Source organism: Haemaphysalis longicornis, unplaced genomic scaffold (assembly GCF_048455015.1).
Source record: "Haemaphysalis longicornis isolate Haplotype H1 unplaced genomic scaffold, Haemaphysalis longicornis Haplotype H1 scaffold_25, whole genome shotgun sequence".
NCBI classification, from domain to species: Eukaryota; Metazoa; Arthropoda; class Arachnida; order Ixodida; family Ixodidae; genus Haemaphysalis; species Haemaphysalis longicornis.
The window spans coordinates 2,375,279-2,390,209 of record NW_027526314.1 but is presented as its reverse complement, the minus strand read 5'-3'; the positions used below and the strand labels follow the sequence as shown (position 1 = coordinate 2,390,209).

General features: G+C 49.8%; 1 protein-coding gene across 1 annotated transcript in view; it reads left to right on the top strand.

Annotated features, from left to right (window-relative positions):
• The window catches only part of LOC144172659 (uncharacterized), a 37,031-nt gene that overhangs the window by 18,946 nt on the left and 3,154 nt on the right, over positions 1-14,931 (top strand). The window contains exons 7-10 of the mRNA XM_077701299.1: positions 140-181; positions 752-814; positions 2,566-2,622; positions 4,063-4,166. Coding sequence (XP_077557425.1) covers positions 140-181; positions 752-814; positions 2,566-2,622; positions 4,063-4,166 — 266 coding nt within the window. The remainder of the gene's footprint in view (positions 1-139; positions 182-751; positions 815-2,565; positions 2,623-4,062; positions 4,167-14,931) is intronic.

Here is a 14,931-nt window from a genome sequence, read left to right as displayed (position 1 = left end):
CATATTTCGCGTACCAATGCATATGGACCTACATGGGGAACTGTTACGAGCTTGTGTGCATGCATGTCATACAGGTGACATGTAGATTGGATCCTTCATATTTCGCGTACCAATGCATATGGAACTGTTCTATGTACAGAGCCCGGCCCGTACGACGTCCTTGCCAGCTGCTCCTTTGAAGGCAAGTTCCTCTATAGCTGTTTTGAGTTTGTGCTGCATATTCTGTGCCTTGCAGTCTGGTAATTTTTTGCGCCATTTGTGTCATCTTTCATGTATTGGCTTAGATGGTTACGAGGAGAACTTCTTTTTAGAGGTTAAGAGTGCATCGATGTTCTGAAAAGCCACTGTACATTATTGCTGCTCACCAGGTCTAGAAATAATGCTTTGGCGTGTATGAAGAGTCCTTTTTGAGGCAAATCGCCAATCGCTGCAGTTTGCACGATCATTAGAAAAATGAAGCCGACTGGATACGGCAGCGAAACAGTATTTGAAAGCAAAAGCCTTAAGTGCCTTAGCTATCTGCTGATGCTGCTGGCAATGGAACAAAGTGTTTTTTTTCTTGCACATACCTGCTGGGGGGATGGCCACGAATCGGGAGCTTTGAGGGGCTAATGTTGCTTGCAGGTCACTGGAAGGAGCATTGGCCACTGAGTTACATTTATTTTGTGTGAGCATAATTAGTAGTTGCTTGGCGTTTAGTTTCTTTTCGATTAATCTAGGAGCATGTTTATTGATGACTTTTAAATTTCAGGGGAGGACGTCATCCTGACAGCTGGCCACAGTGCGGCGACATGGAGTGAGCGGAGTGAGCGAGGTTAGTCCTAGTTTCTGCCTTTTCTGTTTTATATTTTTGTTACAGTTTGAAGTTGAAAAACTGTCTTTACTGTATGAGCAGTGTCTTAAAACTTCCCCACTTACAGAGTAAAGTGGTAATGGCATGATGAATGAGAATTGTTACCCAGCGCATTACTGGCATGCTACAGTGCAACACTTAAATTTCTCGTGACAGTGGAAAAGCCAGTTGTACTTGTTTAGTTTGCTCTAACGAGTGTTTTTTCGAACAGAGTCCAGGGAAGCAACAGTTTCTTTGGCGCCTGCCAGTTTCATGCACGATTACATGAGCGTACTAGGGCAAGTCGAACATCTGGGATGAGCTTAATGCAAAAGTTGTATCATGCACATTAGTCACCGCATCACGCTGACAGGCATTTCCCTAGAGTGTGCAGCCATCATTATAAGGCATTGAAATGAAAATGTGAAACTTTGTGCTCATTGTTGTGGGGTGCAAGGACAGGTGTTTTTTGTACGCTGGACAAATCAAAAACTTATGCAGAAATAAAATGGGCAGGGTCCCAGTTTCCACCGCAAAGTATACATTACATGATGTGGTATGTGATTGCTCTTGCAGACTGGAGGAAATTAGCTAATTAGCTGCTGGGGAGAGCTAAGAAGGAGAGGGTCACATTTTCAGGCACAAAGGCGGGAAGGGGTGCAGCCGACCAAGAGAGCAAACCAAATGCAGGGGGTGAGGGGGTTGTTATTCAGTTTTGAGGAAAACACAAAAAGAAATGGGTAGGGGTATTATTGAGCTCATCAGAAAGTTAATGTGCATGCAACCGAGTCCTTGGGAAGGGGAGTGGGACCCGCTGCGGTGGCTCAGTGGCTAAGGCGTTTCGCTGCTAAGAATAAGGTCGAGAGTTCGATTCCCGGCTGCGGCGGCCACTGTTCTAATGGAGGCGAAAAGCAAAAACGCGCGTGTGTATGAGATTTCGGCACACGATAAAGATCCTCAGGTGGTCAAAATTAATCAGCAGCCCTTCACTGCGGCGAGCCTCATCGCCTGCGTTGCGTCGGCAGTTAACCCCTACAACCAATCAATCAAGGGGAGTGGGGGATTGAAGGGGTATCAAGAAGAGTGAAAGGAACAGAAGAGGGAGGAGAGAGGAGTGCAGTTATGTCTTGATCACCACATCGGCAGAGGCCTACAAATGCAGGGGGCACAGCATCATTAGGGAACGTGAATAATTTTTGGAGGCCACAGGTGGCTGCCCCTGTTTTACCTTTCCTTCAGGTTCACCACTGTTGAAGCATGTCATGGTTACACCAGTACATTTTGCCAGGCCAGCCGTGTGTTATGTGTGATAGCTTGTTGTGCTCGCACATTCTCTTCCACAAGGACAATCTGATTTGCTCAGTTGCACCAATGTGGTGTGCCAGCAGTGGCTGTACTGGGAGGCAGTGTTCGTAGGTATCGCTTTTGTAGATGATGTGCTGGTATAGTTAGATGTACCTGTGTTGAAATTTTCTATGCCAATCCTAAGCCTTCGCAACCACAAATAATTTAAAAAATAAGCTTTATCTTTCAATTTGACGCAAATATTTTCTGACAGTAAAAAAGAAAGGTGTTTTCTCTAGCTTTGTATCATAAAATGTTTCAGCCTCGCTTGGGACATAAGCTTGTATAGTGAATTTATTGTGCCCAGCACACTTTCGGCTTGGCCTAGAAAATTTTTACAGACTGTACTTAGTTTTGAAAAGCATGCTATGATACCCCCTAATTTTCAGACCGAGATGCTGTTGCGGCCAAGGCTGTGGCATCAGGCAGTCATCTGCATGATGGTGGTGAGCCATAATTTCTGCATTTTTGTGCACCTTTTGTTGTTAAAAAAAAAATCAGTCCGCTTTGCTGGAAAAGCTTCTACATTCAAAAATTGTTCTTGCACAGACAAGCAAGACGTGATATTGATACATTACGTTTTGCTTGGCCTCAAATATGCTTTTACAACATGGATAAAGGTAGAACATGGCAGTAACAACAGTTTTATGCTGGGCTTTGTAACCAGTGTAGGAGCAAAGCTGCCTAATACATTCTTGCATTTGTTTTGTCATGTAATTCTTTGATGGATTCAGCTTTTACGTTGTATATTTGCTTGATGCCTGCTTCCTTTTGGATGATAGCTGCTTCAGGTCACTTCTGTACAGCCAGCAGGCTTTTTAGGAGTGGTAAATTAAGGAGACTTGCTGTAATTTAAGTGCTGCAGGCAAAAATGTGAGGTATAACTTGTCTATCTAGGAAACCATTGTCTGCTGGCAGCGCACTGCCTTGTCTTTTATGTGGGGTGAGTGCTAGGGCTGACATACTACTGCAGCACTAATGCAATGTGTATTGCACCAGACAGACATATTCCAGTAGCTGAAACATTCTACTTTGAAGATGCAAATGTGCAGTGTGGTCCACTGAAGGGAATTGAGTGTGTGGCAACTGCACTCTACGAAGCGCCGATGCTGAGAAATGGCGAGTTTCGGCAGGAGCAAGCACATGCGCACTGATCCCACTAGGCAGGAGCAGTCGCGCATCATCTGCTACGTATGTGTTATCTAAACTTGTTATAAATTGAGTGCACAGTAATGGTTTGGCCTAGATCTTCGTTCTATGGCACATGTGAGGTAAAAAAAATTGTAAGGCACACAGAATCACAGAAAATTGGGGCACAAGGCGGGCAGCACAGGCTGGAAAGGAAAACAGGAGCCGCCAAATGAGAGCTGGTAGAGAAGGCGACAGTGGAATGTTCTGGACATGCCTTGTATATGTCGCTGCGTGGGCATTAGACCCTAATCACCAGTGAGGAAGGCCGAGAAAGTATGCAATGGCAGATGGGGCTAAAGCAGCTTGAAATGCTGCTTATTGTAATTGCCATTGCAAGGAAGTGGCAGCTGCAGAAGCTCCATGAGAGCAACATGCAAGTTTAACAGTAGATTAGCAGAACGTCCAACTAACCCCTCATTTTCACAATGTTAAGAAGTTCCCCCGTAATTTTTCTTGGTTTAAGTACTAATACAATTTGTAAAAGGAAGAAACATTTCACACAATGCATGGTGTAAAAGAAATTCGAATCTGGAATTTGCCCACGGCCAATGAAGTTCTGTTGATGTCAACAGCAGTGCATGTTCTGACCTACATTTAAGATCAGCCAGATAGTGCAGTGCTTTTCCCTAGCTGTGCACTCCAGAGTTCGTGTTTTGTCATTACGAAATGTGTCATTGGTGTCCTTTTTTCTTCAGGTACCAGTGCTGAAGCAGTGGGACTGCCTGCCGCCAGCAGGACAGCCTCAGTTGAGCGGCAGCAGGAGAGCCTGCCACCACTGTTTGCAGTTAAAGATGGCGAGGTGTGTATATGCTGAGGAGCGTAGTCCATCAGTTGAAAACATGATTTCAGCCACGCACAATGAAGGCCTGGTCTTGAACCGCATGAGCCTCAGTACGCATGTGCTCTTTGTCGAATGCTTACATGACTTTTATTTGGAAATTAGGCATTTTTGTTCTCCTGCGGCACGCATTTTTTACTAGTAAAATGATTGTACCATACCATCTTTCATGGAATTTTATTTTAAAGCTTAAAGGAGTACTGACACGAAATTTCAAAGCTGAGATAACTATGTAAAACGCTTCCTTTTTATCAGGAGATATCTCCCAGCAAGTTTCAACAGCAACCGTTCAGCGAAACATATTTGAAATCCATTTTAATCTTCGCCCTCACGAGAATGCCCAGAGCGGGCCGGCATGACATCATGTGCTACTTGCCCCAAACTGCTGACGTCGGGGCTCCCGTGACGAAGCCGACGCGCTGGCGGTGGTTGGCGCGCGCTGCTCAGGCGTGTGTACACATCATTGTGGTGTCTGACGGATAAACCACACGGCGCCACCGTCCCTGGGCGTACGCTTGAAAACCGAAACCCAAACGTAAACACGGGCGGCCGGAGCGGGGCCGCGGGAGGCGCAGAGAGAGAGAAGAAAAGAGAAGCGCACTGACGCTAGGTTGTACGCTTGCATCTCGTCTTTTACAATAAACCCAGTATCCGTTTAACTGAGTGTTTTAATAAGAACAAGCACACTACAAATTTCTGGCGACGAGGATGGGATCCCTGAGGGGATACCGAGAAGACCCTGCGAAACAGCACGCCTAGAGAAGATAGAAGCTCGAAGAAAAGATCACGAGACGAGCCACGCCCAAGGAGCCTACTGAAGGACGCAGCGAAAGACAGCAAGTAAGCCGTCGGGATGGAAGCCCAAGTTCCTACCATTCTTCCTTTCGATCCGTATGTGGACCCGACATCAGTCTCCTCGAGATGGATGAGGTGGCATGCACGATTTGAAAATTACCTCGTTGCGGCTAATATCACAGATGATCTGAGAAAAAGAGCACTACTGCTGCACCTAGCCGGAGAAGCCGTCCATGATATTTTTCTTACTCTTCCGAACACCAGAGCTCTCTACGACACGGCTGTTGCGAAATTGAAGGCTCACTTTGCGCCCAAGAAAAACTCCGTCTTCGAAAGGCATCTGTTTCGACAAGCGAAGCAAGAGGCAACAGAAAATATCAGCGAGAAGAGGACGCAATAACGGGTTTCAGGACTACTACAACTACAAACGACTTCAGTACGAGCCCTGGGGCCGACGACACGCCTGCTTCAAACGAAGACACCGCGAGACTTCCCGCCGAAGCTGAGGAGCCAGAAAACTCCGAGGGAGCCGAGGATTTACCACAGCCTCCACTTCAATCACCCCAAGCCGAAGCGGCGCCGCAGCCACGGTGGCCACGGCGTTCAACAAGAAATAAAACGCCGAGCCGGCTCACGGACTACGTCGTGGAGACCCGCTAGGCGAACATTTCCAAAAGCACAAGAGGAAATGTGGTGTCTGACGGATAAACCAGACGGCGCCACCGTCCCTGGGCGTACGCTTGAAAACCGAAACCCAAACGTAAACACGGGCGGCCGGAGCGGGGCCGCGGGAGGCGCAGAGAGAGAGAAGAAAAGAGAAGCGCACTGACGCTAGGTTGTACGCTTGCATCTCGTCTTTTACAATAAACCCAGTATCCGTTTAACTGAGTGTTTTAATAAGAACAAGCACACTACAAATTTCTGGCGACGAGGATGGGATCCCTGAGGGGATACCGAGAAGACCCTGCGAAACAGCACGCCTAGAGAAGATAGAAGCTCGAAGAAAAGATCACGAGACGAGCCACGCCCAAGGAGCCTACTGAAGGACGCAGCGAAAGACAGCAAGTAAGCCGTCGGGATGGAAGCCCAAGTTCCTACCATTCTTCCTTTCGATCCGTATGTGGACCCGACATCAGTCTCCTCGAGATGGATGAGGTGGCATGCACGATTTGAAAATTACCTCGTTGCGGCTAATATCACAGATGATCTGAGAAAAAGAGCACTACTGCTGCACCTAGCCGGAGAAGCCGTCCATGATATTTTTCTTACTCTTCCGAACACCAGAGCTCTCTACGACACGGCTGTTGCGAAATTGAAGGCTCACTTTGCGCCCAAGAAAAACTCCGTCTTCGAAAGGCATCTGTTTCGACAAGCGAAGCAAGAGGCAACAGAAAATATCAGCGAGAAGAGGACGCAATAACGGGTTTCAGGACTACTACAACTACAAACGACTTCAGTACGAGCCCTGGGGCCGACGACACGCCTGCTTCAAACGAAGACACCGCGAGACTTCCCGCCGAAGCTGAGGAGCCAGAAAACTCCGAGGGAGCCGAGGATTTACCACAGCCTCCACTTCAATCACCCCAAGCCGAAGCGGCGCCGCAGCCACGGTGGCCACGGCGTTCAACAAGAAATAAAACGCCGAGCCGGCTCACGGACTACGTCGTGGAGACCCGCTAGGCGAACATTTCCAAAAGCACAAGAGGAAATGTGGTGTCTGACGGATAAACCAGACGGCGCCACCGTCCCTGGGCGTACGCTTGAAAACCGAAACCCAAACGTAAACACGGGCGGCCGGAGCGGGGCCACGGGAGGCGCAGACAGAGAGAAGAAAAGAGAAGCGCACTGGCGCTAGGTTGTACACTTGCATCTCGTCTTTTACAATAAACCCAGTATCCGTTTAACTGAGTGTTTTAATAAGAAGCAAGAACACTACAATCATGGTTTTGGGACTGACGTGATGCTGCCCGGTCCTGTGGGGACGGCGAAAACCTTGGCCGGTCTGGGCGCGCGCGTGCGCTCGCTCGCGCGTGCTTCCAGAGAGGCAGCGATGCGGCAAGAATGGTGACGTCATGTGATACATCCTGTCATGGCGGCCGCTCGGCGTTTTTCAGTCGAAACCGAAACTGGCACGAATAAACGACGCCGTAAATGAACGTTTACGCTGCGCTCGACCGTCTAATCTGTCATTCTATGATTAGTGGGCTGGTAGGCACGCATAGCAGCGAAAAAAACTTAAAGGGACCCTGCAACACTCTTTGAACAGTGCAAATAAACCTGCGCAACGTTTAGATTACACTGCCAGGAATACCTGAGCCAAATATTACACGTGCACGTGAAGCGGTGAGCGCGCAAATCGATGTGAAAGACGCGGAAAAACAAACCGCTCTCTCTTCAGTTGTCCTCATTATGCATGGCCTGAGGGACGTCACATAGGCCATGGCTGCCTGATCGGCTGTCACTGGTCAACTTCGCGGGTAGATTCTCCCATTTCCGTCGTCGTCATTGCTGTGTACGAACCTCTTCTATGCCTGAACCTGTAGGCACAGTTTTGCCGTTTCTTTTGTGTTTTGAATGCGCGCGGAGTTTGAGTGATGAGCTCAATACTTCCCTTTCAACGGAACCACTCGACTACAAACGTTTATTGCTTCAAAAACGCCCTACCAGCCCGAGCGCGCACTTGCGAGCAGGCACCCATGCCTGCTTTTTTGTGGCACCAGACCGGAAATAGGCCCCTCCGCGTTGCGGAGAAAAGGAGAAAACTACCCGGCATGTGATATATCGAAGGCCGCCGAAGAGAACGCCGCGAGCCGCCCCCCTCTCCGGGAGAGAGCGCGCAGCTTTCGTCGCGTTCCCCGCGGTCGAGTTGAGAGGGAACGATTATGCGCGATTTCTCATCGCGCGTAGTTTCGTTAATTGTGAACGGATTTTCATAATTCTTGCGGGAGGAGATTTCTGGGACAATATACTTTATCCCAAAATACATTACTAGTAGTCGATGGCAGGTGTTGCAGGGTCCCTTTAACACGAAAATTTCGTGTCAGTACTCCTTTAAGCAGACATGCTGAACGGGTGTAAAAATGAACAGGTACAATTAAGTTGAATAAAATATGTGCATTTAAATATGTGTAGTATTTCCTGAATGACTGGGAATTCAGTGCTGCCACTTTTTAGTACATTTGGAAACTGCATCACGACTAGAATATATGCTTACAGACAAAAAACGGTGCAGGGTAATTGTGTTGTACACATGTGTAAATAATACATGCGAATTTTAGTCTCTGGGCAATTGCAAAAAAGAAATTGCTGTTGTGCTCCTTTTAAATAAAATAGCTCACATTTATCTTTGATCAACTGATGGCCCAGCAAATGCGAGTAATGCATTATTGCGAAATCATAATTTCTATCAGATAATCAGAGGCATTTACTATCAGTTAATTTTTACTCTTCTTCCTATGAGAAGAAACATCCTCCTCTCGGGAGAAGAGAAGGATCATTCCTTTACCAGTGTAGAAGACCATGGGATTGAGTAGTGCTGTAGCGTATTTAGGAGCGATGTTAATCCACTTACCTCTAATGTCACTCCCTTCCTCCTCTTAAAGGCCAACTGCACTCAAAATTTCGACCCCTTGAAAACTTAGGACTTCAAGCTAGAAAATATTAAAGCTGAAATAAGTGTATCTACGGCGTGAAGGGCCATAAAAAAATCTGAGATTTTGGAACGCACTGAGATGAGCACAGTCATTACGGCCCAAGCCGGCCTGCTGGAGCAAACCTGTGCACAACTTTTCACGCTTACACCAGCCCTATGAGAAGAAGCACGCCCAGCGGAGCTCAATCAGTTCTACTGGCTGGCCGCAATGTCACTTCCATTTCATGGCTGTTTTGCGTGTTTCGCTGGCAGATGCAGCATTGCCTGCGACAGAGCTATTTTAAACATTTGTAACTAACATTTGTAACTGATTAACTACGCATTGCATGGGACTACCAGTCATGTCCCTGTTGGTATGGTGGTACGTACTGTACTTTCACAGTAAATTTGGCTGAGGTAAAATTTGAGTGCAGTTGGCTTTTAAGGAGGGACTCTGCGAAGTAGGGACATCGCTAACTCACCAAATAAAAAAGAAGTTAGCTCACTTCTGTGTGCAGGGGCTACACACACTATTTCAACAAATGGCACAACTTGAAGCTGTATATGCAAGTGAGTTCACCTTACTGACATTTCTTTAAACCCAATTTAGAAGTTAGTGAAAGGAGGGATTTTTTTTTTTTTTTTGCGAAACGGGTGACAGTGGAGACGTTAAAGATTGTGACAGACTTACCACTAATAGTGCTGAAAATGCAAATGAGCGATGTGGGGCACTGTCTTAAAAGGACTATGCAGACAAAACACAAGTTTGGTTCATTCGAAAGCCTGCCGTGTTAGAATCGTGCTGACACCACGTTTAACGCACACTTCGCTGAAGTAAGCTATATAATTTGGAAAAAGGGAATGGCTGCGCGACTCACAGCTCATTTGCCACAACAGAACATAAGATGTAATATGCACAGCTGAGTGTTTGGCTGAGGCCAGCAAAAGCAAATGCAAGTCAGGCAGGGAAATATAAGCTCATGCGATTGTTTGTCAAGCGTCAAGCACCCGGGCAAGGGCGAGGGGAAGTTTGGCGTCAAGCGTGGCACTCTCGTCGTGAGCGAGCGCAGCGAGATAACAGCGCCGCGGTGCGCCCCAGCAGCCGCTCCGGCTGCCTGAGCAGTGGTCCGGTTACTTTTCCGGCCGATAGTACATAAGATGTCACACAATATCAAGAAAGTAGTTGGAAGAGCCGGCGTTTGCGTTATTTTCACTGCGCCGATCGACGCCTGTGCAGAAGAGTTAGTTGCAAGCCCAGTCCAGCCAAGACCTGCAAAAAGAAACATGCTTGGCCTTATGTTGAATGCGAATCTCAAGTGCTGTACAGCATCCCACTCAGTTGCAAAAGGTGCTACATAGGCCAGACAGAGGCCGTTGCATTAATGACCGCTTGCGTGAACACGCTGAAGCACTGAATGGGTCGGTTGGCGGGCACCTTCCTGCGCACTGCAAAAGTTGTGGCTGCACACTTTTGCTTGAAAAATGCGGTGTATTGGGCTGTTATCGGGAGCAGAAGGCACGCAAGATTTATGAGGTGTTTTGCATTTCTCAGCGCGGTGAAGTTTGTATTAGCCCACCGGACATCTCGCTCATCAAAAAAGGGATTCACTATCTCAGAACTTGACACGTGTCTCCTGTCACCATTGCTGTGCATTTTTTAGCAACCAATTTGGTGCTGCTTTTCCTTGTTCCTTCTCCCCTACCCCTTCTTCTTTCTTTCTTGTTTTTTGTGGTCGACCAGCATGTATCCCGATGCAATAAATCCTTTGTTTGTTAGTAAGCGCTTCTGTTTCTCATCTTCGCGTCGTCCCGTTCGTTGCGCCGCCCTCTACTCTCAAATTTATGTACCAACCAGCTCAAGCTTCAACTCTTCTGAGGTAAACTGGATGTTCCTACAGTCCACTGCAGACTACATGGCATACTAACATTTACTTGAAGACCTGTCTGTTACGTCATTGAAGACGTCACAAAACGTGATTGGGCAGAAGAATCAAAATTTTAGATTTCATGGATTAATTTATGATTGAATAAAGCATCATTTGCTGCTAAGCAAGTAAGTGCTCAAGGCACTAAAACACCAAATCTTTCCAATAAAACAAAGTTGTATTTGTTGAGGGTGGCCGAGCGGGTACGCCGAGGGACCGTCCCGGCAGAGCACGCAGCCCTGAGAGACACGTACAGCCACGATGCTACCAGCAGGAACATAACCCGCCCCGGCGGGGAGCTCGCTTTATTAGCGCACCTAGAATCCACTGATGATGATGGTCGCCGTGGCGCCATCTAGTCGAGACGCGACACACTACATCCCCCCTTCAGAAGTCCAGCTTCAGAAGCCCTCACAAGTCCAGCCTCCTTGGCTGGCGAACGGTTCGACCGAACCGTGACACCTGCGCAGTGGGCTCCCGCACAGTTGGTGGTGTCGCACCCTGTGACGCAGACGGGGACGCTTGCTCACTCCTGGTGGCCACTGCTGGTGAGGGAGAAGTAGGAACAAGGTGACTGCGGTTGCGCTGCAGCACTCCTTTGGGTGTCTCTACCACATACGAGCGCGGACGCTGCGCTGGGCTCAAGACGACAGCTGGACTCTTGATATCTCGGACCCAAACATGTTCGCCTGGCTGAAGCAGACGAAGTTCACGAGCAGCGTGTCTTCTGTTGAAGTCCTTTGCCTGTCTTTGCCTGTTAGCACGATCCCGCTGGTCCACTTCTACCGAAGACGGCCAGCCTGGCTTCAGCTGGTTACCCGATTTGGGTATGCGAGTTTGCAGGCGTCTACCCATTAACAGCTGTGCAGGGCTATGTCCATTGACGCCCGGTGTGTCTCGGTAGGCCAGCAGGGCCAGGTACGGGTCTTCCGACTTGCCTAGGAGGTCTTTGACAGTGCGGACCATTCGCTCCACCTCCCCATTTGACTGCGGGAACCGAGGACTGCTCGTGACGTGATGGAAGCGGTAGGCCAGTGCAAAGTCCCCGAATTCCCTGGCCGCGAACTGAGGACCATTGTCTGTGCGCAGTAACTTGGGGATACCATGGCGGGCGAAAACGCTCTTGATTGCTGTGATTACTGCTGCTGCTGATGTTGACCCAAGGCTGATGACCTCGGGGAATCTGGACCTGTAGTCAACCAGAAGAATGTAGTCCCTGCCGTTCAGGTGGAAGAGGTCGGCGCCCACCTCCTCCCACGGAAGACTTGGTGTGACAGTAGCCATCATGGGTTCTGGACGTTGGACCCGAGTCTGCGCACACTTGGGGCAGCTGGAGACGGTGTGTTCAATTTGGCTGTTGATGTCAGGCCACCATACCGACTCTCGTGCCACTGCCTTGCAGCGGTTGATCCCTTGATGGCCTTCATGGAGCAGTTCCAGCATGTACCGCTGAAGAGAGGTGGGGATGACAATGTGAGTGTTCTTCAGGAGCAAGCCATCACACACAGTGAGGTCTCCCCTGTGTTGCCAATACTTTTTCAGATGAAGTGGCAACCGAGACTGTCTGGGCCAACCCTTAGTACAGTACTCCACGAGAAGGTCACACTCGCCGTCAGATGCTTGGGCTTGGCGCAGGTCGTCCCACCGTGTGGAGACAAGACCTGGAAGGGAGCGGACGAGTTCTTGCACGTAGAGTTCGACCTGGTCGGCCTGCTGCGACGAAGGAGCATCCACAGGAGCTCGAGAGAGCGTATCAGCTGTAGCCAAGAGTTTGCCGAGTACATAGAGTACCTTGTACTGGTAGCTCATGAGCTTCAGACGGAAGCGCTGGATTCTAGGTGGCAAGAGGTCGATTTCCATGTTGCCTAAAAGTGCAACGAGAGGCTGATGGTCGGTCTCCAGGATGAAGTCCAGACCACGGACATACTGGTCGAACCTCTGCACAGCCCAGCTGGCTGCCAATGCTTCTTTTTCGGTTTGGCTGTATCTTGTTTCTGCCGACGTGAGAGACCTTGAAGCGAAGGCAACTGCTCGACGCTCTCCGGATGGTTGCTCTTGCAGAAGCACGGCCCCCAGGCCAAAGGAGCTTGCATCTGCTGAAACCGTTGTCTTGTACTGGGTGTTGTAAGTTGCAACGCACCGTTCAGAGCACAGCAGTTCTTTTAGCTTCCCGAAAGCAGACTGCTGCGATGGGCCCCATGTCCATTCAGAGTTCTTCTGAAGCAGGGCACGAATAGGTGCGGTGACGTCCGAAACATTCGGCAAGAAACGTCCCACATGATTCACGAGTCCCAGTAGACGACGAACGCCAGAGAGGTCTTCGGGAGCAGGCAGACGCTTGATGGCTGCCACCTTGTCAGGGTCGGGTGAAATACCGTGGGCACTCAGTACGACTCCTAGAAACTTGACACTGTTGGTGCCGAAGGAACATTTGTCTCGGTTGAGCGTGATGCCTGCCTTGGAGAGCCGTGCGAGGACCTGCTGGAGGCGCTGGTCATGCTCTTTACGAGTCTTGCCAAAGACAAGGATGTCATCAATCATGTTCACTACGCCGGTCTGGCCTTCTAGTATCCGAGACATTTGCTTCTGGAAATACTCGGGTGCCGATGTGATGCCGAATGGCAGCCGCAGAAAGCAATAGCGACCAAACGGGGTAATGAACGTTGTGTACAGCTGTGACTGTGGAGACAGCATGACTTGATGAAAACTTGACTTAGCATCCAGCTTAGAAAAAAACTTGGCCTCTCCAAGCAAGCCTAGGCATTGTTCCACCGTCGGTAGCATGTGGCGTTCGCGAAGGACGGCTTTGTTAAGCTGAGAGAGATCTACGCAGATCCTGTAATCACCATCACCTTTTGGCACAGCTACCAGTCCAGCACACCACTCTGTCGGAGCATCGACGCGGCGGATCACTCCTTCCGATTCCATCTTGTCCAGTTTTTTCTTGATGGGCTCATGGAGAGGTAAAGGAAGACGTCTCGGGGCACTTAGTGAGAAGGGCGTCGCCCCGGGTTTCAAACGGATTGTGTAGGCGTCAGGCAATGTCCCCAGTCCCTCGAAAAGGCCAGGGTCTAAGAGCAGCTCTCCGGACGACTCCTGTGAGCCTGAGACATGGTCAAGGAACTTGCATACCCCCAGGGCCTGAATTGCAGGGAAGCCTAACAAGGGAACTGTTTTGGATTCCAGAACATACAGTTTCTGCTCCACGGACTTGCCTTTCCACGTGAGTGTGGCTTGGTATGTACCCAGGACAGGCAACGTGTGATTACCGGGACCTTTGAGCTCGCCTTCTGGAACTTGAAGTTTTGGCGGAACTCCGGAAAATGAGCTTGGTACGACCGAAACTTCGGCTCCCGAGTCCACCTTGAACGACAGTGGGGAGCCGTTCACGAGTACTTCGATGAACTTGGCGTTGGGGCGGTTCTCTGCCACCGCGTGAAGCTCAACGGAGCTTGCTGAAGACCGAGTGCGCTTGGAGTTGCATCTTCTTTTCTTCATGCAGACAGTTTCGAAATGCCCTTTCTTGCTGCAGAAATTGCAAGTTGCTTGTCGAGCCGGACAGTCTGCACGCTCGTGCGAAGGACGTCCGCAGAAAAAGCACCCTCTCTGGTTGGGCCTGTCTGGTGACCCAGGCTTTCCTTTTGCGTTACGAACACGCGCGGCGGCGTCGACGGCAAGCGGTGACGAGTCGGCCGAGTCGCGTGCCCGGCGCTCGTTTTCTGCGTCTTCGTGTTGACGGACATGCGTAAGTGCCTCTTGCAAGGTGAGCTTCGGACTTCTGCACAGTTTATCCGAGAGGTTACGGTCGAGCAAACCAACCACGAAGCGGTCGCGGACGAGCCTTTCCTCGACTTCCGGCGACGCGTAGTTGCAGCGCTTTACCATCGAGCGGAGAGCCGTGTAGAAGGCATCGGCAGTTTCGCCCGGTTCTTGAGCACGGCGGTGAAAGCGGGCCGTTTCGTACAGCTCGTTGGGCGGATGAATGAAATGGTCGGTAAACGCTTTTTTGACGGCGGCAACGTCTTTGAGCTCGGAGTCACCCAGCGGCGTGGTTGCGAGTACGACGCGGGCTTGCGGACCCATACAGTAGAGCATAGAACGCACCTGAACCTCCGGCGGTGCTGTGTAGTGGCCCGTGGCGAAAGTGTAATCCTCATATTGGAGCAGCCACGTAGTCCAAGAGCCGGGGTTGTCGAAGTCGAAGGGCGGTGGTGGGCGTAGCTGAGTCAGCTGCGGCGCGGCGGCGGCGGCGATGGCAGGGGTAGTCATGGCGGGGGCGGCGGCGGTTGTCTCGTGACGGGCGTACGGGGTTGAACTGGTTGAACCGTTGAACTACGGACGAGCGTTGAACCGAAGAACTAAAGCCACTTCTGAC